The 22,560-nt window shown below is 43.3% G+C and overlaps 2 protein-coding genes across 4 annotated transcripts in view; one reads left to right on the plus strand and one right to left on the minus strand.

Annotated features, from left to right (window-relative positions):
* LOC134532068 (uncharacterized) overlaps positions 1-22,560 on the minus strand; it is a 422,005-nt gene that overhangs the window by 265,275 nt on the left and 134,170 nt on the right. For both annotated transcript variants that reach the window (XM_063368249.1, XM_063368250.1), the window contains exon 2: positions 19,303-19,378. In XM_063368249.1, the coding sequence (XP_063224319.1) occupies positions 19,303-19,378 (76 nt within the window). The remainder of the gene's footprint in view (positions 1-19,302; positions 19,379-22,560) is intronic.
* The window catches only part of LOC134532070 (uncharacterized), a 566,709-nt gene that overhangs the window by 188,910 nt on the left and 355,239 nt on the right, over positions 1-22,560 (plus strand). The window lies entirely within an intron of this gene.

A 22,560-nucleotide genomic window follows, 5' to 3' on the forward strand; every position in this document is an offset into this window, starting at 1 on the left:
TACAGGTGTCCCTAGTTATAAATAGGAGCAAACATTTTTCGCGAATAAATCTGAACGCCTATTAGACTGCAACAAGTTATACTCACACCAGCGGTTTCTTCCTCATGATTGGCGGACGTCTGCGAGATAAGTCGCCTTATTTGATCGAGCCACTCAGGACACGTTTGCTTCCGCACTGACTCTCTGTGATTGGTGGTGTAACAATCGATATTGACATGAAAGAAACTCGCCCAATCACGAGACACAGACGATGCTACAGCGTTTTAACTTTCAGCTAATCTCGGAATCTTTTCGCGAAATATGCATGCGCCTAGTTATAATCTTTGAAGATGGCTGCAATAAGACATGCCGAAACTTAGTAAACACCATCATTTTGCTCGCAACCAGAAGCCACGTAGTAGTAACTATGTTTATGTTTTAAATAATTGCTCGTTAAGGCCACTGTAACAACCCGTCGAGGCAACCACAAATGTGTTTGTGCTGGGTCAGGCTGAAGGCACTACCCCCACCACCGCGACCAGAAGGGGTGGTTGGGGAAGGGAGCGCGGTTGCCACAATGGGCGCTCATCCGGTTATTGGGATGCAATTATAGGCGCGTTTGTTGGCTTCGCGAGTCGGCGCGGCCGTACGACTGCAGCGCCGCTCGGCGGAAGCGCGACGCAACTCGCAAGACCGCGCCGCCTTAACGCCGGGGCCGCAGGTTCAGGCTGGAGCGAGACACGCGTGGCGACTCAACAACCAGCTCCTTTATTACGTGAACATACATACGTACAGAATGAGTCTGAATGCAAAAATATTCAGCTGCAGGTTTGTCGCGGCAAAATAAGTTGAAAACCTCTTTACGACTTATGGTTAGAGACCTGAAAAATTCGCGGGATTATTACGTGTTATGTTAAAATTCAAATAATTATACCTTAGTGTTGCTTCTGCCATTTGTTCACTGTTGATCTGGAGGACTAACGGCCAATTAGAGACCCTCTCTCATAGAAGTGTCGAATAACAGACCACCCAGTCGAGACGACTCACAAGTCAGCAGCCAATGAACAGGTGGCATTTGCCCGAGTGTTTAGAGTGTAGTAGAGTCTATCCTGGAGGTCATTGAATCCGCGAATTTTGCAGGTCTCGATATGGTATAAAGATCTTGCCAAGTCTGGTATACGTCTTTGAAGTTGGGGACTGAAAAACAATTTTATCATAAATAATAAAGAAATATAAAAATCGTTTGGATTATTTTCATCCGAATAAATTTCTACAACCACCAACCACCGCGATTTTTTTTTGTGTAATACATAAATTCTTTTCTCAACTACGACTGGTTATCAGTAAAACATGGGTATGATTATATATATATAGGAAATTTTTTATTTTCGTAAAACTATTATTTCAAGGATAGGATGTTTGTTAAAGCACAATGTGTTTCGTGATCGGTTAAGGTTTCTTTCAAATGCACGTCTGCCATCATCCTACGAATCACAGCCGATCAGTGCGGAAGCAAACTCGTTCTGAGTGGCCCGGCGCGACAGGGAAAAGTCTGACTCTGGCCAATCGCAAGGAAGCATCACCTAGCACGGGCATTGAAAATATCTCTGCCACTGAAAGAAAAAAAATTATTTACAAAAAAATAATCAGCATGTAATCGAATGTGTTGCGGGAAAGAATCCAACGGGACTTCCTGAAGAAAAAAAATGATCGCGGTGATTGTGAAAAGACAATCGCTTGCCGATCGGACGGCGAAGGGCGGCGCTTGCGCGGTTCTTGCACGCGCCGACGTCATCGCCGTCGCGACGCGCCAATTAGCGTCGTCCAGTTATGGAGCAGGGACGGACACATACCGTCAACACACGCGCCGCTTGTCCGTCTGTCCGTACGTCTGTCCGTCCGCCCCTGTCCGAACTGCGCTGGAAACACCCTTCCTTTCCCCCTCCCCTACTACTTCACCTTCCTGGAAAAAAAAACCTCCCTCACCATTTCAAACCCCCTTCCCACACCCCTTCCCAGTCGCGCGGTACAAATTCAACACGGCGTGAGACTCCCTCGCACTTGTTTTTTTTATTTGCGCTGGTAATTCTGTAGACGACGGTTTATTATCTGGGAAATTTTTTTTTTTCACAAAAAAAAACAACAACAAACAAACGTGTGCGTAACAGGAGGAACATCTTCCATTACGCTCAACTGTTATTTCGTGCACATGGTTGAAGGCGCGAACGCAGGGTAGAAAAAAAAATTTATGAACAGGAGGGGAAATATATATTTTCGTGTGTGAAGCGCACAAACGACAAACGATTTCACACATGTCGTCACGATACATACATATATACATAACATATATATAATGTGGGCAATTGTATGGTGCTAGAATGTTTGTTACTCTTCCACGTTTTCCTTGCTGAACCGATCGCGATGAGAATTGCAATAGAGGCAGCCTAAGGTTGGATTAACAACCACGCGATACATCTTCACGAAAGTCCACCCCGTAAGGGGTTGAAAAAATTAGTGCATAAGATTTTACAATAGTTCTTTGCTGTCGAACTAGCAAGGGTCTGAGCTAATTCCGGCCAAGTTAGGAAATAAACTCTGCACAATAAATTACTGGCCTCTGTTGTGCATTTAGAAGAAGTGTTTGAGCCAACGAAGTGACTCTTTAATGTATGTAAAGTAAGTTACGTGTTAACGGAATGTATTGATAAACATATTATAAACAAAACAAAAACTGTTTTAGTTTTTTCCACAAAATATTTTATATCAGTTAAACCTGCTTTAAATTTTTTTTTTCGAAATTATGGACCTATTATTTATATAGTTTTCATTATTTTAATTATTTTCATTTTGTAGCACCGACTTGGCATGTATCTAAGTGGAGTCGTTTTGTTTCTAAACCGGTGCAGTTCTCACCAAAGTTTCTCTCCGCTCGTTCACGTGCGCGCTACAGCCGCGCGAAAGGCGCGGAGCAGAATTACCGAACACTCGACGTGTGTCTACATCCAGGCTGACAGCTCGGAACATGCTGTGTCACGAATCACTTGTCGGAAAGAAAAAAACAACCAAATGGCAACCTTCGGCACTGAGGTCACTTTGTGGCTGTCCACGAGCCACTTGCAAGTGGCAGTGCCACGTGGTGTGGCTGCGACTGCCGCGTGACTGCGAGTCCGATGACGCGTCCGACAAAAACCACTTTGGGGTTCCGCACACACGGCGTGGCAACATCGCCGATAGACGGAGACCGGAAAAATTCGCGAATCCCTTTCGTGATAGGCTAAAATACAAATAGTTATGCCTCAGTGCTGCCTCTGCTATTGGCTCGCAACTCACCTGAATGACTCTGGGCCGATGAGAAACGACCGACCAAAGCTTTATCGAATCACAGGCTGCTACGTTGGGATGTCTCACAAGACAGCAGCCAATGAGTGGGTGGCATTTGACCGAGTGAACGTAGAACTATGGAGTTCATCCTGGAGGTCATTGAAACCGCGAATTTTTACCGGTCCCTAAGCGTGACTTGTCTTGTGCACACTTTCTTGAGTGACCAGTCTGGTCAGGACTGTGTCTGTGCCAGTGAGGCGGGATGATAAGTGCGACACTAGCTGGTGCTTCTAGCGCGAATTCGCCTCTGTGGAATTGGCGCGCCATCTTCTCGTCGTGCGTAGGACAACTGTGAGATATGAGCGGTGACCGTAACATTATATGGCGGATAAATGAAGATTAAGGTGTTTTACAAGTCCCTATAGCTAAGCGCCGGGAATTTCATTGGGCGATAGGATAAAAATTTAAATATGTAGGTATTAAACTAAGCTGCCTCCGCCTTTGACACACTACTATGGCCACTATGGGGAAAGTTATGAACTAATGGAATACACTGTACTAAAGAATTACCGAATCACCTGCTTCCCAGTCTAGCCCTACTGTAGTGATTTCGTTCGAGATTTCGAGTTTCGGGTTTTTCATTCCTAAATATTATTTTTTAAAAACACCGGATTTTAATCATTTTCATTCTAAAAAAAATATAGTTTAAATTTTAAACAGAATCAGTAATACCTAGAGACCTGCAAAATTCGCGGATTCATTCGGTGATAGGCTAGAACTAAAACACATATACCTCTTAGATAATTTTTCTATTGGCTTACTGTTCATCTTGGCGAATCTCAACCAATTATAAACCCTCAAGCAAAGAAGGATCGAATCACGGACAAACCAGCTGAGACGACTTACAAGTTGGCAGCCAATGAACTTGCGTTATTTGCCCGAGTGTACAGGGGTATGTGCAGTCCATCCTGAAGGCCATCGAAACCGCGAATTTTGCAGGTCTCTAGTAATACCATTCCAATATTCAAATAACTTATTTTAAATGTATTTTCGTAAACAATCACCACTCTGATGTATTGATCAGTTTTATAATAGCAAGTTTTGTTTTTTTAAGTTCTACATACCTTGTGTGCCCAGGCAGTTGGGATGTTTTAACCCTTTCATTCTATTCGTCCACTGAAATGGACAATTTATATCTCATTGATACGTGGAGTTTTTTCAAACTTTGAACGTGATGGTAATGGTATGGCTATGTAATAAATGTTGTTATAATTCCATATGTTATATATAATACGATAATTTATAATTAATATTATTATTTTATTTAAAAAATTCAAATATATATGTAATAAAAGAAGAGGAGTAAAGGACTTGAATGAGATCAAGGAAAAAGCGAGAACGAGAAGGTATGGCAATGCCCGGATAATGGGAACAGCGAGACTGCCCAGGAAAATGACGGAGTCGAAGTGCACAGGAAGAATATTCCAAAGGAAGACCAAGGAGGAGGTGGGAAAGGGCAGATAGTCAAAGGAGTGCAGGAGAGAGGATGAGAAGACTGGAACAGAGTGAAGGATGATGAGGAATGGTGGAGTGACAGAGCAACGCGGGGGCCGACCCGGCCGCAGGCTGGAATCACTTGATGTAAGCTTTTGGACATACGCCATTGCTAAACACTTTTTCTGAGAAGAAAACTAAAAAATACCCAAAAGACAAAAACACAAACCAAGCAAAAAAATTCTGTTGACAACAGCAATTTTTTGCTTAATTTGTGTTTTTTTTATCTTTTGGGTATTTTTTAGTTTTCTTCTACAGAAAAAGTGATTAGCAATGGCTAGAGACCTATAAAATTCGCGGATTCATTTCGCGATAGGATAGAGTCCAAATACTTTTGACATTATTTTGCTTCAGTGATTGGGCCATAGTTTATCTGAAGGACTCTGGGCCAATGAAAAATCTTTAACAGAAGAATTAGCGAATCACGATCATTCCAGTCAACAGGTGTTACGAGTCGGTAACCAATCAGCAGATGTAATTTGCACGAGTGCGTAGAGGATCATGGAGTCTATCCTTTAGGGATTTGAAATCGCTAATTTTACAGGTCTCTAGCCAATGGCATATGTCCAAAAGCTTACATCAAGTGATGCACTCCCATTGCACAAATCTTTCAAAGATAATAGGCTGGAAGCAGTTGATGAGGATGAGAACTGACGAAGCGTGGGCATGAAGGGTGAAGGCGGGCTCCGAACCACCTGGTGCTCCGGGACTCGAACCCACGACCACGCCAGGAGCTCCAGTCGACGGGGAGACCTCGCCCGGGCGTCGAGGTCAGCGATGCAGACTGCTGTCGGCCCGCGCGACCTTGAGGCCCGCGCTCCCATTGGCGGGAGTCCGCGGCGAAGGAACATTTGTGCGGTCGGACCGGCGAGGAATGTGATTACGTCGGCCTTCATATACGGATGTGACGCGCCTTCGTCTGAAATCACGCCGCTCACGAAACTCAACACCCCATGCCTGCCCGAGACTTATTACTAATCACAGTAATTCAGTGCGGAAGCAAATGCTTCCCGACTGGCTCGGTCAAACAAGGCAATAGACTTCTATCGCAGACGGCCGCCAATCACAAGTTCGAACTCGTTGGTGCGGGTACACGTTTTTGCAGTCTATTAAGCGTTCAGATTTTTTTCGCGAAAATTTCCTGCCCCCCCCCCCCTTCCCCCTAAATAAAATTTATTTAAAATAGACCGTGACTCTACCTCTGCCTGAAGGTCGAGGAAGGGTCAGAAGTCCTGCCCGTACGCGCTGCTGTTCTGCGCCTCTGTCGGCTCGGCGCGGGAAGAGAGCAGCTGTCAGCACGAGGGGGGGGGGGGGGGTAGAGAAAGTCGATATCGGAAGGAATCACAAAACGCGCTGCCAAACTGTTTGCTCGGGACTTAAGTAAACACCCCGGACGACTCGCCGATACAACTCCGAAGTCAACTTCTTCGCAGCACAAACATTCCGCCCGTAGCTCTTCAAAGAGCCGGAGGAAGCCGTTCCCGATAAACAAGGACAAATTATTTCTGAGATTTTTCGTGAAAAAAAAAAAAAAAACCATCGTTAAGACTGATTACGTTTAAAACTCTAGTTATAGTAGTACAACTAAGAGAACATTAGTGATTTAGTTTAAGATAAGTTTTTATTTCAATGTCGCGAATTAAAGCAAAAACTTACGATAGCATAATTACTCAACAAACGACCAAATTTAGCCAATTATTGCATTTTTAACTTAATACTAAGTTTCAAATAAGATTAAAACGGACCGTTCTTTAAAAAATTCTTGCAATGTAGAAGATTTATTTAAAAGATTTTTTTGTGCATAAACCACTGCTGGTTTTCACATTCTTGTGGTTTTTCTGCGGCATACATTGAAAACCAACAATGGCGTACGTTCCACAAATAAGTTTCAAATTAAACTGTTAAAGGCAAATGAATGAATAACAATCATTTTATATCTTCTAAATCCAAAACTTTTCATTATAATATGACTCCTGATTGATTTTGATTGGCAGGGATAAGTTTTTAACCAAATTAAATTATTTTGCATAGGAATTTCAAAAATATAATTTGTGTACGTCATCTAACATTTGATGCCACAAATACTCTCATTTCAATTTAACATTTGAAAAACTTAGGTATGTATTATATGATTTATCGTAGTTTTTAGAAATTAAATTAAAACTTTTGAGTTAAATAATAAGATTGAGAATTCAAACTATTTAGTACTGTGGCCTGATAACACTTAAAAGTAGCAAGAAAAAGCTAATCCTCTTCAAATTAATGCTTTCATGTTGGAACTGCCGTAAAGCTTTTGACTTCCTCTGAGGTTCGCACCATTTGTAGAGACCGGAAAAAATCGCGAATTCAGTTACGTGTCTACTGTTAGACCACCAATCACAGTAGTTCAGTGAGTAAGCAGACGCGTCCCGAGTGGCTCAGTCAAATAAGGCAACTGCTCTGCTCTCAGACGGTCGCCAATCACGAGGAAGAAACCGCCTGTTGTGCGTATACCTTGTTGCAGTCTAATGGGTATTCACATCTTTTCGCGAAAAATGCCTGCTCCTACCAAAATGTATAAGTAGAGACCGGAAAAATTCGCAAATTCATTTCGCGATAGGCTAAAATACAAATAATTATACCTCAGTGGTGCCTCTGCTATTGGCTCACAACTCACCTGGATGACTCTGGGCCAATGAGAAACACCCGACAAAAGCTTTATCAAATCACAGGCTGCTACGTTGGGATGTCTCACAAGACAGCAGCCAATGAGTGGGTGGCATTTGACCGAGTGTATGTAGAACTATGGAGTTCATCCTGCAGGTCGTTGAACCCGCGAATTTTTCTTGTCTCTAGGTATAAGGATATTTGAAGGACTCGGTAATCGCGAAGGGAACTTTCCTCGGGCGACCAGTTTGGGGCTTCAATGCTCAGGATCGGAGCATGGCGGTACGACGATCGCTGATCGCTGCGATTGGAAGCCGAGTGTTCGGCAGGGAGTGCGGCAGGGAGAGAGAGGGGGGATTATGATAGGTTATTGGGAAGCGCGCATAAACCCCCCCCCCCCCCCCCCCCTGATGAACGAGACCCACTGCTCCGATACGGCGAGGCGAAACGAGCAATAACCCGCCGCGCTGCAGCAAGCTTATTCCTTGCTTCCCTCCGCCATTCGATCGTGGTTTCCCTTTGGAACCAAGAAGTGATATGAACAACAAGTTTTGATTAAACTTTTGAACTATACCTTTTCTTCGCGGCCCCACTACCCCCCGCCAATACCCGGGCACACTCACGTTGCGCAGAGCTTCAGGAGAAAACCACGCGATTTGAAAAACTGCACAGGTAGTTCTGTTTCCACGTTTCGAAATTTGAACTGTATTTTCAGGAGAGTAAAGTCCTCTGTACACTTGGGCAAATATCACATGTTCATTGGCTACTGACTGGTGATAATTCTCAACTTGCTAGCCTGTGATTCGGTACTTATTTAGCCGAAGGTTTCTCATTGACCAGAAGTAGGTATTCCACATAAACAGCGGAAGCAGCTAATAGTGATACGTATTAGTAGGGGCATGCATATTTCGCGAAAAGATTCCGAGACCAGCTGAAAGTTAAAACACTGTAGCATCGTCTCTTGTTTCGTGATTGGGTGAGTTTATTTCAGGTGCGTGTCTACTGTTAGAACACCAATCACAGTGATTCAGCGCGAAAGAAAACTCGTCCTGAGTGGCTCGGTCAAACAAGGCAACTACTTCTCTCGCAGACGGCCGCCAATCACAAGGAAGAAACCGCTGGTTCGGGTGTACCTTGTTGCAGTCTAATAGCCGTCTACATATTAGTAGGGACCTGAAAAATTCGCGGATTCATTTCGTGTTATGCTAAAATTCAAACAATTACACCTTACTGCTGCTTCTGTCATTGGTTCACTGTTAATCTGTAGGACTGAGGGCCAATTAGAGACCCCTCACTCATAGAAGTGTCGAATTACAGGCCACCCAGTCAAGACGACTCACAAGTCAGCAGCCAATGAACAGTTGGCATTTGCCCGAGTGTGTAGAGGATATTGTAGTCTATCCTGGAGGTCATTGAACCCGCGAATTTTTCCGGTCTCTACATATTAGACGTATGTGCTCTCGTGAAATGAAGCCAGTTGCTACAAGTGAGCGTGCACACGGTCACGTTACGCTAGGCCCCTGTAGGGAGGGAATCTCGCCGCGGCGCGGCGCTGGGGGAAACAACCCCAGCGACGTCCCTGGAGGGGTGGAGATGGAGGGAGGTATCGGGCGCAGTTTGCAACCCCCTGACGAGCCGCCACTGACGCGCTGTTTGCACGGGTAGCACGGGCCTCCACTAGAAGCTCTCCCGCAGGCAGCTGGCAAAGTAAGTAGGATTCCCGCGGCGGTTCGGGGTCAGGGAGCGGGTTGGCGGGGTGGGAGGGGAAGGAAGAGGAGAGGGGGGAAAAGGGTGACACTCTGCGGTGGAGAGGGGAAAAGCGCTGTACGTGGAGGAGGAGGGAGAGAGTAAAACGCTAGAGAAGCGCCGCGCGAGGGCGGAATGCAAAACAGGAAGCGAGGTGCAAGGGAAACGTTCGGGGCGTCCGCCCCTGCGGGAAGGGGAATTTTTACATTTTCCTGCTCGAGAGAGAGAGAAAGAGAGAGAGAGAATGTGTGTGTGTAGTACGGCGAGTTGTAGGGGGGAAAGGGGACAGAATACGCCACCTTACAAAGGCTGAAGCTCTGCTATTGATGAAAGGTGGTCACTTCAAAATCCAAACACTTTGCATCAATTCTGTTCCTTGTTTTCGACCCTTTCTCGCTACAACCGTGCTCGTCATTTTTCACCTCAAAATATATTACATGTAAGGAAGCCCAATTCCCGAAGTAGAGTATCATAATAGTATAATGTTTGCCCCCGTATGACTCTCAATCCTACAAAATTTTTCCTCTGCTGTCAAAATTTTGACTGACCGACCTTTCAGTTATTGCAATCTGGCCACCGGCTGAGAATGGGACACAGTGTAACAAAAGACAAATAGATTTTTAAATAATTTTTGTGGAAATTATTAAAACACAGATAGCTTGTCAAATTTTAAACGGTTTTATTCATAAAAGTAACATTCCGTGCTTGTGCATATTAATGCTTGGCACTAGTCTCGCACACAGTCCTTTATATCAGGAAAATAACAACCTAATATACCAGTGTTTGTGTGGATGAAGCGAGAACTGTTAAAACCAATAACTAGAGACCTGCAAAATTCGCGGTTTCGATGGCCTTCAGGATAGACTGCACATACCCCTGTACACTCGGGAAAATAACGCAAGTTCATTGGCTGCCGACTTGTAAGTCGTCTCAGCTGGTTTGTCTGTGATTCGATCCTTCTTTGGTTGAGGGTTTATAACTGGTTGAGATTCGTCCAGATAAACAGTAAGCCAATAGCAAAATTATCTAAGAGGTATATGTGTTTGAATTCTAGCCTATCACCGAATGAATCCGCGAATTTCGCAGGTCTCTACCAATAACTAAAGAAATAATGGGAAATCAACTAAATACATTTGGACTAGCTGAATATCTTACACCTGCGCCATTATAAAATCATTAAAGAATATGAAAGTGTTCACACAAGATCAGCACACAATGAACAATTTAGTGTCATCATCTGGAGTTTACAGTGTACAGAATACAGCTACATGTTAGTGAACAGGAAGAATTTAGTTGTCCATACAAAAAAGTTAAGCTGAATTTTTTTTCCATTTACATACATGTCCACTATTGGTCTTTTCATCCATTTTTACATCTCTTTCCTCCCCTTCCCCCTTCTCACTCCAACCACTTTCTGTTCCTCTCACCCTCTTTCACTCTTTCTTCAGTACACATCTTTGATTGCTCATTCCTTTCTTCAACTTTTATGTGTTATCCATTATCTACTCTTACGTTTCTTTTCAGCCATAACTTCTTCCAGTGGTTTTATCAATATTCAATTCGTTTGTTTTATATAGTGCTGATGCTGATAAAATTATATTGCTGGTCTTTTCCATTTTTTTCTATTTTTCTCATTAACGCACCCACCTTTTCATATTCACCTTCTCAGACCTGTCCTTCCAACCCTCTCCAAATCCGCATTTCGAAAGCATCTATTTCTCTTACATGCTCTTTCCGAAGTGTCCAAGTTTACACTCCAACGCAGAACTTCGCTATTATTATTCTTAGATCGTTGTTCAACGACCCGAAAAAAACAGTTTTCGCGTTTACAATAAAAGGTTTCTTTGTGTTTTCACTTCCTTTCCTACTCATTTAATTGAATGCTGGCTGGTTGTTGGCGCGTGTGTTCTTCAACTTTTGGCGCTAAGTGGTAGTCATTTTTACAGTTTATTCGGATTACGTGCATTTACGTCGCTGTTTAATTTTCAAAAATGGGATTTTAAACACATTCATAAGAATATTAAATAACAAATATCAAAACCAAAAGAGACCGTAATAAGTGTAATTTTCTTTAGATTATATATTAAAAATAATTATTTTAAAAAACTAATCAGAATTTATGGTAAGATATTCTAAATGGACGAAAATACATTAACTAATCGATTACTACATTATAAAAAAATTCACTATCAACAGTGTTCAAACTCTTGTATAGTATTAAAAACTAAACGAACATAATATTTTACGAGTAAAATGCTAACTTAAAGCACAGCATGTAGATAAATAGTAATTCAGAATTGTCATATCTTAATATGTGTTTTATAAACACATTTTTAACAACAAGGATAAGGAATGGCTGTAACAAGAAAGACGCAGGTTTTCTCTCGCGGACATGGGAGGCACAGTTGGATGGTACCGAGGCTAAATGAACCCACCCCTAGGAGTGAACATACGCCCCTGTCGCTCCCGGCGACGGAGCTGGCGACAGGGACGTGTAGAAGGGTGGTTTCCGTGGTAGGGGATGAGTGTTACGAGGGGGTGCGCGGGGAAATAATCTTTAGGAAATCGTTCACGTAACCACCTGCACTCACCTTGCCCAATCCCGTTTACTGCAGTGCGTGGAGGGGCTGCGCCACTACGAGCTCATCCCCGCCAGTAACCGCTCGTCGACCACCCCTCCTGCACTCCCCCGAGGGCCAATTTCGCACCCCCTGCCCCTCCTGGCCCCTAGCCATGCTCCTCCTGGCACAACACTGCCCCCAGGCCTCCACGCTTCTCTGTCCGCCGTGTAGCGCCGGGCAGCAGGCACTAGGCTCCAAGTCATTTCACTGAAATTTCGGTCTAGTGACTTTCGGCCTAGAGCCTTTCGGTTTAGAGCCTTTCGGTTTAGAGCCTTTCGGTTTAGTGCCTTTTGCAGGTACGGTGCTTTTGGTACCAGCTGCCATTTTGGATTGTGATGACATGGTGGCCACATTGGATTGTGACGACATGGTGGCCATATTGGATTGTGATGACATGGCGGCCACATTGTATTGTGACCACATGGTGTCCATATTGGATTGTGACGACATGGTGGCTATATTGGATTGTGACATGGCGGCCATATTGGATTGTGACGATATGGCGGCCATATTGGATTGTGACGACGTGGCGGCCATATTGGATTGTGACATGGCGGCCATATTGGATTGTGACCACATGGTTGCCACATTGGATTGTGACTACATTGCGGCCATATTGGATAGTGACGACATGGCGGCCATATTGTACCTCGAAGTAGCGTATCCACTTCCCTGACATGGGACCGCGCCGAGTTGCCGGTACGCACTCGCCCCTTCAGGTGCGTGTGCACCTGTCCTCGGGGTGTGACAGTCTCTCACGAGTAGTTGCGACGTGGTGTCTGCTGGGGCCTGCTCGGCCGGAGGAGGCGGTGTGTTCTCGCAAGGAGAGTTAGAGAGAGAGAGTGTGTGTGTGTCTTGTCCCAGACAACCCCTGCACTACGCGGCGAGGGAGAGAGACCACGGCAGCAGGGGAAGAGCTGTATTCATCAGGGGATACCTCGGGCTTGTTTGCCCCGCGGATACCTCGCTGGTCCGCCCGCAACAAACTTCAGAACATCCTTCCACCCCCTCCTCACCTACCTCCCCCCCCCCAACCTACCTCGAGAACTCGCCGTAATTCACTGGCAACATCCGCACTTCCTCCCCAAGAATAATAACAACAACAACAAAGAAACAGAATTAAGCCCTGCCATTTCTCTTCAGAAGTTACCATCACGCTGTGATTCCAGTAGGTACATGATTGTTACTCAGCCCTCGAAAACTCCCGTATTTAATTTTCCGGGAAGAGATCGGATCCAAAATACGCCACATGGTTTTTTTTTTTAACAATTCTAAGGTCATACAAATTTTCTATCGTTTTATTCTCATTTACTATAATATTATATATACGAAAAGTATGTTTGTCTTTTTTCCTCCTTTCACGCAGTCACGGAGCAACGGTTTTACATTTTTTTGTATGTAGATAGTTTATGGGCCTGAGAGTGACATAGACTACACTTAATTATGAAATTCCATACCTAAGGGAGTGAAAAAAGGTAAAACATTTTATAATAGAAAATCATAGGAGGTAGGTCATAGACACACGCAAACAGTGAGTTTATGTCATTTCTCTAAGTCCGCCACACGGTCATATAGTTAGTTCTGGCAACTTGCGACAGTGAGTAAGGTGACTGAATTCATGGTGGTCGAATAAATCCTAGAATGCAAAACAACGACTTAATTTGTGTGTCATAATAAGAATGGGTGATTTATCGCAAAAATTGTGTTTGGATGGTGTGAAATCCACACTGTAAATTTTAACGCTTAAGGTTTGAAGAAATATATTTTACATGCCGTCTCTTTTCTGCCCCGAAAAACTCTTCGTCCGGGCAATATTATTTATCTTTGAATTCTTCATGTTGCCTATTGCACTCCTCATGTCTATGTCCAGGGTTTATCCCCTGGGTCTATGCAGGTTTTGCCTGGGCCCGTCTTAACTAGTTTTTGTGTAGAACTAAGATAGAGGTGTTAGTCATTGTATGAATCGCTGCCATGGCTGGCCAATCCCCTCCTAGCACACGATGCATCATGCGACCCTCTCCCTGCATGGCTGATCCCCGCATGACCAGGCATATAGGCTTCTGCCTGAGACGCACCTAGGACCTAGTTACAAATACACTTGTTAGGAAAAACCAATAAAAAGAGATCAACACTGTTAGAAACTTTCAACGAAACATTTTACCTGAAACTATCTAAAACGTTCTTCGTGATTTCAGATAGCTGGAACTTTGTAGAAACCGTGTCGTTAGCCGACTTCCGAGTTATGTGTTTTGGTTTGCGAGAAAAGATAAACACACGCGTGGAAGAATAAACAGTTATTTTTTATTAATGTGGGGCTAATAAGATTTTGAACGATTTCACAGGTGCCAATAGCGTTATTTTGGATTCACGTTCAAAGCAAACTGAACTCGTGACCCGCAGAATTCCGAAGACGACCGTAAAATTCTGACGAGTCCTGGATAATCTGTAAACAGTACAGTTTTAAGACTAGTGTTTTTCATCCTAGAGACTTTCAGCCTAGAGCCTTTCGGCCTAGAGCCTTTCTGTATAGTGCCTTTCAGCCTAGAGCCTTTCAGCCTAGTGCCTTTCAGCCTAGTGTCTTTTGGCATAACGCTTTTCGGTCTAGTGATTTATGGCTTAGTGATTTTCAGCTTACTACCGCGTTCACTATGACAGAGTTAAGGGGGATTACGTCCGGTCATCTTGGATTTTTGACGTGATAACGTCTTATAAATCAATGAACGCCGGCTGCACGTACGAAAAAGCATGACTCATTGTCACGTTCCACCTGGGCCGAGCGTGCAAGAACCAGCCAACCACCGTGCGAGAAAATCTTCTATAATATCAAACATTTTAAGGCGGGCTTTTTAAAAGCAGCAATTAAAAAAAAAGGGATTTATTTTTCCAATTTGGTCACTACAAATTAACAATTTATTGACATTGATTTGATTTCAGTGTATTTCTATAACTAATTTATTGTTGGTGATTATATTTAAACAAATTAATTTAAATTAAATTTTGCAAAAACCGTAAATAATATTTGAAAAATAAAAAAAGTATGCAATTTTTCACCAATGTTTTCTTATGACGTTATCACGTAAAATTATCGTCCGTAAACCGACTTCAAAGACAACCCCCTTTTTTTCTCATCTTCTTGCTGCAATTTAATTCTAATTTTTAACTATTAATAGGGACCGGAATAATTCGCGGGTTGAATGACCTGCAGGTTAAACTCCATAGTTCTACATACACTCGGTCAAATGCCACCCACTCATTGGCTGCTGTCTTGTGAGACATCTCAACGGAGCAGCCTGTGATTTGATAAAGCTTTGGTCGGGTGTTTCTCATTGGCCCAGCGTCATCCAGGTGAGTTTTGAGCCAATAGCAGAGGCAGCACTGAGGTATAACTATTTGTATTTTAGCCTATTGCGAAACGAATTTGCGAATTTCTCCGGTCTCTAACTATTTATCCTTATTTCTGGCCTGTGAACGCATCCACCCAGCAGAGCGCAGGAGAGCCGAGAGACAAGTGAACAGCACGCTGGTGCTGCTGTGTCCAGCGCCCGCACGGCGGCCCGTGGAAGGAATATTGAAAGGACATGAACTCGCATCTCCCGGAACCCGCGGGCCAAGTATAGAATTGTTGACAAACACCACGGCGCGGCGGGGAGGAACCCTGGTTTGGAGATGGTACTTCCGGGGGAAGCCCTTCTTCTCGTTTTTCTTCCTCTCTTCTTGCTGCCGGATAAATATTCGGCCGGTGGAGGGGAGGAGGGTTGATGGTGTAGGGGGGAGGAGGGAGGTTGTTAGGACGTCTTCCCCCCCCCCCCTTGGCGCCTCGCTGGGCCGTCGTATCGTCCCGGTCAGGGGGCGCAACTGCACGGGCGGAATATGGCCACTGAAGTTGAGAAGTACCAACATCAAAAAATAAGTTTTAAATATAAATAAAACCATGAAATGTCCTAAACATAAGAACTTAAATAAAAATGGTAATTTTAGGAACATTCTTAGTTCAGAATTAATGGTATGGCCCGTATGAGTTATTAACGTGGTGGCGTATTGAGTATAACTAGAGACCGGAAAACATTCGCGAATTCATTTCGTGATAGGCTAAAATACAAATAGTTATACCTCAGTGCTACCTCTGCTTTTGGCTTACAACTCACCTGAATGTCTCTGTTCCAATGAGAAACACCCGACCAAAACTTTATTAAATCACAGGCTGCTACGTTGGGATGTCACACAAGACAGCAGCCAATGAGTGGGTGGCATTTGACCGAGTGTATGTAGAACTATGGAGTTCATCCTGCAGTACATTGAACCCGCGAATTTTTCCGGTCCCTATTAATAGGTCATGTATGGAAATTTTTGCGAAAATATTTCGTCTCTATATGTTTGCAAAAACACTGCATCGCTGTATTTGTTATGTGCGGAAGTAAATGCACCCTGAATGTCCCCGCCAAGTAGGGCGATGGCTTCTCTTGCATTTAAGACCAGCCCTTGGCACGGGCATAACTTATTGCAGTTTAATAAGCGTTTATAAATATTCACCACAAATTCCCGCCCTGAACAATTGTTATTCGTAGAGGTACGGAAATTTTGCGGATTCCTTTGGTCGCAAGGTAGACTCCATACGTGTATACCTCGGTACTTTTTTGATGATGGATCACAATTCTCTTGACACTCCCTCTACGCCTGTGGGCAGTAAAACACCATTCAGCAGTAGAGTGACCGAATCACATCGACTCACTCATACGTAGGGGGAAGCTCTACATTTAGAAACCATTCGATAAGAAATCACTAGAGACCTGTACAATTCGCGATTTCATATCCCTAGAGGTTAGACCCCATGATCCTCTATGCACTCGTGCAAATTACATCTGCTTATTGGTTACCGACTCGTAACACCTGTTGACTGGAATGATCGTGATTCGCTAATTCTTCTGTTAAAGATTTTTCATTGGCCCAGAGTCCTTCAGATAAACTGTGGCCCAATCACAAGCAAAATAAAGTCAAAAGTATTTGGACTCTATCCTATCGCAAAATGAAACCGCGAATTTTACAGGTCTCTAGAAATCACAAATTGAGAGAGTAAAAATAGGGCAGTGAATTTTAGCATGGCACCAAATGAATCCGCGAAATTTCCGGGTGTCTAGTAACTTGTTCTCCTAAACACAGATGACTGTGGAGCCTTCCCAAAGAGGTAACTCGACTCGTAGCCACGAAGAGCAACAGAAGTGTCTCCATCAAGCCAGTCGTTTCGAGTCTAGAAAGTAATTTGACATGAGTTTCTCGCGAGGACTACTTTTCGCATGCGCCTGGCGTTCGTTCTCCGAGACCCAGAGGAGGAAAAAAAAAAGGGTATAATTTCGTTAGCCGCGTGCGGTTGGACTGAATACCGCAGCGGGACGTGTCTGGGCCGTCCCTCGGAGCCAGTGTGTGCCAACCGAGGAAACTAAATTATCCCCCGCGCGCGTTCCTCCGCACGCTCCGCTCGGCATTCTCCGCGCATGCGCGACTCCGGGAGCCACCAAGCCACGTGTCTGACGTGTCATCATCATAGCCACGGTGCCGTTGTTACCGCGCGCGTACTGCTTTCACGGTACATGTACCATCATCGTTGCACGCGTGCCATTATCGTGTAAGTGTACCATTGCCACGGTGCTTGTATTAACGTCATGATGGTACGTGTTCCATTATCGTGGTATGGTACCATTGTTACGGCGCGCGTATCGTTTTCACGGTACATGTACCATTATCGTTGGACGCGTTCCATTATCACTTACCATTACCAAGGTGCTTGTAAGTACGCAATTTTTCACCAATGTTTTCTTATGACGTTATCAGGTAAAATTATCGTCCGTAAATCGACTTTACAGACAACCCACATTTTTAATTGAAAAGTTTGGTTTGTGTGGCAGTTTTTTGAGGTCGCACGGGGGCATCAGTTAACGGGACCTACAATATTACAGTGAGTTCCGAACCATCTTATAGAAGTTTTCAATGTAGACGTGACAACGAACTGAAAGAGGACGTCAATGACTGGTTAATCAACTCTTGGCGGTGAATGAGAATGTAAAAGGCATACAAAAGCTTGGTGATACTGATACACCATCTCCAAGACCTTTCTATACCTTGTTCCAACCACATACAGTATTTACTGTCAGGCTCTAGTCTGTAAGCGCCGAGAAGAACTAGCTTTATTATTTAACGCGGACGAATACAACATTCACTATAATCTCACACGCGACAAGTGCGTCCTATGTCATGCTGACCAAAAAAAAATTGGTTGTCTGTAAAGTCGGTTTACGGACGATAGTTTAACGTGACAACGTCATAACAAAACATTGATGAAATGATTGCAAACGTTTATTAATAAAAATTGAATCATTTTTATTTTAATAATAAAAGAATAAATACTTCAAATTATACTAGTAATCAGATTTTTTCAAATGCAAGTATAATTAACCTTTATTGCCGAAATTCTTGTTGTACTAAGCAATGAAAACCACATTAACTTTTCACTTCACTTTATAAACAGTCGAGTGGAAGAGAGATACATGCGGCGCAAGCGTACAATAAGCGTAACGAGACACAGCGTAACGGAACAATGTGCGTAACGGGACACTTTTTCGTGCGTACAGCCGGCGTTCATCGATTTATTAGACGTTGTCACGTCAAAAAAAAATTAACACGGAAATTTTAATGCAGGTAGTATCAAAATATTTGAAACTGCAAGATGGTCAGGCCTAATCCCTCTTAATATAACTGTCGCTGTTCATTCGAAATTTCATACTTAGCTGGAACTAATATTGTCATATCTGTGTCCTTAATTAAAACCAGTTAATTTATATTTTTTTTGTTCCACACAAGTATCAACCGATGACAATCAAGCTGCAACAGAAAAAGATGATTAGCTTCGATTTATAACTGGATCCACGATTATTTCAAGGACTCATTGGGTATAAAAAATAAAAGAAGACATTTGCTTCACGTAGATGATTAGACTACAGTGGTCTGGACACGCCCTTGAAGAAGTGCTTACCCAATCACTCGTCACCCTCCAAATAATGTGACCTTGTTATCGACCATTGAAGAAATCTCAAAAGTCTTGATTATGTATAAGTAATTTGAGTCTATCCTGCTGTGCCATGAATCCGGGGAACAATCTCGGTTTTGATTACGGTGTGATTACTTGTGATTGATGGCCGTCTGCGAGAGAAGTCATTACCATATTTGACCAAACCACTCAGGACGCGTTTGATTCCGCACTGAGTTACTGTGATTGGTTATAAAACGATCGACATAAATCAGGGGAAAAAAACTCACTCAGTCACGAAACACAGATGATGCTACAGTGTGTTAACGTTCAACTGGTCTCGGAATCTTTTCGCGAAATATGCATGCCCCTAGAGGCAGAGCAGCGACTGGGGGAGGTGGAGGTTGAGGCACTCACCGTGCAGCGCCTTGAGGTAAGCCTTGCCGGCATTGATGAGCTGTCTGGCGCCGGGGTTGAACTTGTCCAGGATGTTCTGCAACAAGAGAGAGCCGGGGTCAGCCGCCGTCACCCGGGGGGTCGCGAGGTCCAGGTGGCAGAGACGAGGCGTCAAGGTCATCGCTGGATGGAATCTGCGGGTCCGTCGACCCGAAACCCCTTCCTCGACAGTCCGTCAGTAGAGACCAGAAAAATTCGCGATTTCAAATCCCTAAAGGATAGACTCCATGATCCTCTGTACACTCGTGCAAATTACATAATGCCGATTGGTTACCGACTCGTAACACCTGTTGGCTGGAATGATCGTGATTCGCTAATTCTTCTGTAAAAGATTTTTCATTGGCCCAGAGTCCTTCAGATAAACTGTGGCCCAATCACTGAAGAAAAATAATGTCAAAAGTATTTGGACTCTATCCTATCGCGAAATGAATCCGCGAATTTTTACAGGTCTCTAGCGATAGGCTAAAATACAAATAGTTATACCTCAGAGCTGCCTCTGCTATTGGCTTACAACTCACCTGGATGACTCTGGACCAATGAGAAACACCCGACCAAAGCTTTATCGAATCACAGGCTGCTGCGTTGGGATGTCTCGCAAGACAGCAGCCAATGAGTGGGTGGCATTTGACCGAGTGTACGCAGAACTATGGAGTTCATCCTGGAGGTCATTGAACCCGCGAATTTTTCCGGTCCCTATCCATCAGCTGCCTCCACAACGAATTATCACGCTGCCATTTCCTTTCTTTTTTAATAAAAAGGAAATATTCATGTCAAATTACAGATATTTGTCAATTTGTACATTTACACGAAAACAACTGTATCACACTACAAAATAGTGTTCGTAGTAATACTGGGTTCCGATTCTTACCACGAAATTTATGCCAATATTTAAAAGTTATTTGTAAAACGTTCCCTGAATAGCTTTCCAATTATTAACTGCGCACATTAATAAGCATAATAAAACAAAATAAAGTAAATATTATTTGGAGGTACTGGGCTACACAAAGCATGATTGCAAATGTACTAATTTACAAGTATCTGTAATTTTACATGAATAATTCTGATCCATTTACAAACAAAATTACAGTGTAGTGCTCTTGATTCATAATAATTTCATCTACATACGCTGTAGATGATTTACATTTGTTTTCACAGAAAAATCTCAAAAAAGAACTCCAAATATGCTTACATAAACGCACAGAGAACATGTCAATATCAGAAGATGTCAAATGTTAAATGCCTAAACAGTACAAATAACTCCGTGCCAGGAATCAAGCCGGAAAATAACTTTATTACGGACGAACACTGTAGACAGTTGTAACAGAACAGTAAATATAGAAATTAAAACAACAAACCTGGCCAACACAGTGATGCACAAGTCGAACCCGACAATGCAACTAAACAGATAATTTAGACAATGCAATGTTGATAGTACGGATGAACACAGTTGGGACGACTCTGGAACTGGCATCTACTGCCTTATAAACCATAAAAAGTCACAAACAGTCTGATTGAAAACAATCACTTTAGATCTACGCCAATGCTAGTTGGATTCCATAAAAAAAATCCTCAAGAAACACCTTAATGAAACTCTAACACTGACTGACACACAATGAACATCTTAAACCGATGGGTCAGAAGCATGAAAAATTTTCATGGGAGTGTTCCTTATATAACGTATGTGACCACTAACAAAGGATTTTTAATTCATCCCTTAAGAGGGTTAGATAGGAAATTAAAGTTTCCAATACACGCATTGTACACGCAATGTACGCAATGTACGCAATGTACACACATAGTACACACAGTGCACACAGTAAACGGTACGAAGCCGCAATGTTCACGCAATTGACGCACAATACACGCATTGTACACGCAATTTACGCAATGTACGCAATGTACACACAGTACACACAGTAAACGGAACGAACACGCGATGTTCACGATGGAAAATCCCAAAAAAAAAAAAAAAAAAAAAGCTAGTTGAAAGTGTTCATTTTTTGTCGTCCATCATAGCGGATTTTCTATGACATATCTAGAGCGGAGTACATACGTCCAAGAAATTTTTTTTTTTTAAATCAGTCTTCCCGGTTGCAAAGAACAATGCAAAAGAACACAAAAGGTCTGTTGTTTGTGGCATATACGGAGTTTCTGGTTTGGCCGGTGACCTTCAGCGGGTGTTTTAAAACATGGGCATTTCATTGACGGTGGTGGGGGGGGGGAGACCCGAACGTAGGCCGGCGATGCCTATCTCTGTGGACCAGACGTCCTTCGCTGCGGCATGCCTGCGCGCCGGCCCCACCGCGCATGCGCAGCTGCGGGCTTCAGGGCCCGTGTGTGGCGGCGCGCGAGACACCGCCAGTACCGTCCGCGCAGAGGAAAATGTTTGTTTGAGTCAAACAAAAATTTGTTTATATATAGCTAGGGACCGGAAAAAATTCTCGGGTTCAATGGCCTGAAGGATGAACTCCATAGTTCTACGTATACACTCGGTCAAATGCCACCCACTCATTGGCTGCTGTCTTGTGAGACGTCCCAACGTAGCAGCCTGCGATTCGATAAAGCTTTGGTCGGGTGTTTCTCATTGGCCCCGAGTCATCCAGGTGAGTTGTGAGCCAATAGCAGAGGCAGCACTGAGGCATAACTATTTGTATTTTAGCCTATCGCGAAATGAATTCGCGAATTTTTCCGGTCTTTACTAATATAATCTGCAGTTGACTAGGTTTGTTAACTATCACCTTACAACCGCGAGTAATTTAAAAATATGTGCAAACAAAGACACAATTTAATATAATTAATTACGTCTAAAAAAGAAAGTTTGTTACAAAAAACAAAAATTAAGCCAAAAATTTGAGCTAGTCTTTCAGTACTCGGCAGTAACATCTAACCTCGGGTAAAGAGAAAATTCATGTGTTCTCATGTTGTTCATGTTGCAAATAAACTAATAATACTAAACTCGGACATGAAATATAATTTAGAATTCTTTAAAATAATGCCGAGCGTGATGCAAAAAAAAATGTTGCTGGAAAAATCATAACTAGAGACCCGGAAAATTCGCGGGTTCAATGACCTCCAGGATAGACTCCAATATCATCTACACACTCGGGCAAATTCTAGCTGTTCATTGGCTGCTGACTTGTGAGTCGTCTCGACTGGGTGGCCTGTGATTCGACACTTCTATGAGTGAGGGTCTTGTATTGGCCCTCAGTCCTCCAGATT

This window comes from Bacillus rossius, chromosome 5 (assembly GCF_032445375.1).
Source record: "Bacillus rossius redtenbacheri isolate Brsri chromosome 5, Brsri_v3, whole genome shotgun sequence".
Classification (NCBI taxonomy): domain Eukaryota; kingdom Metazoa; phylum Arthropoda; class Insecta; order Phasmatodea; family Bacillidae; genus Bacillus; species Bacillus rossius.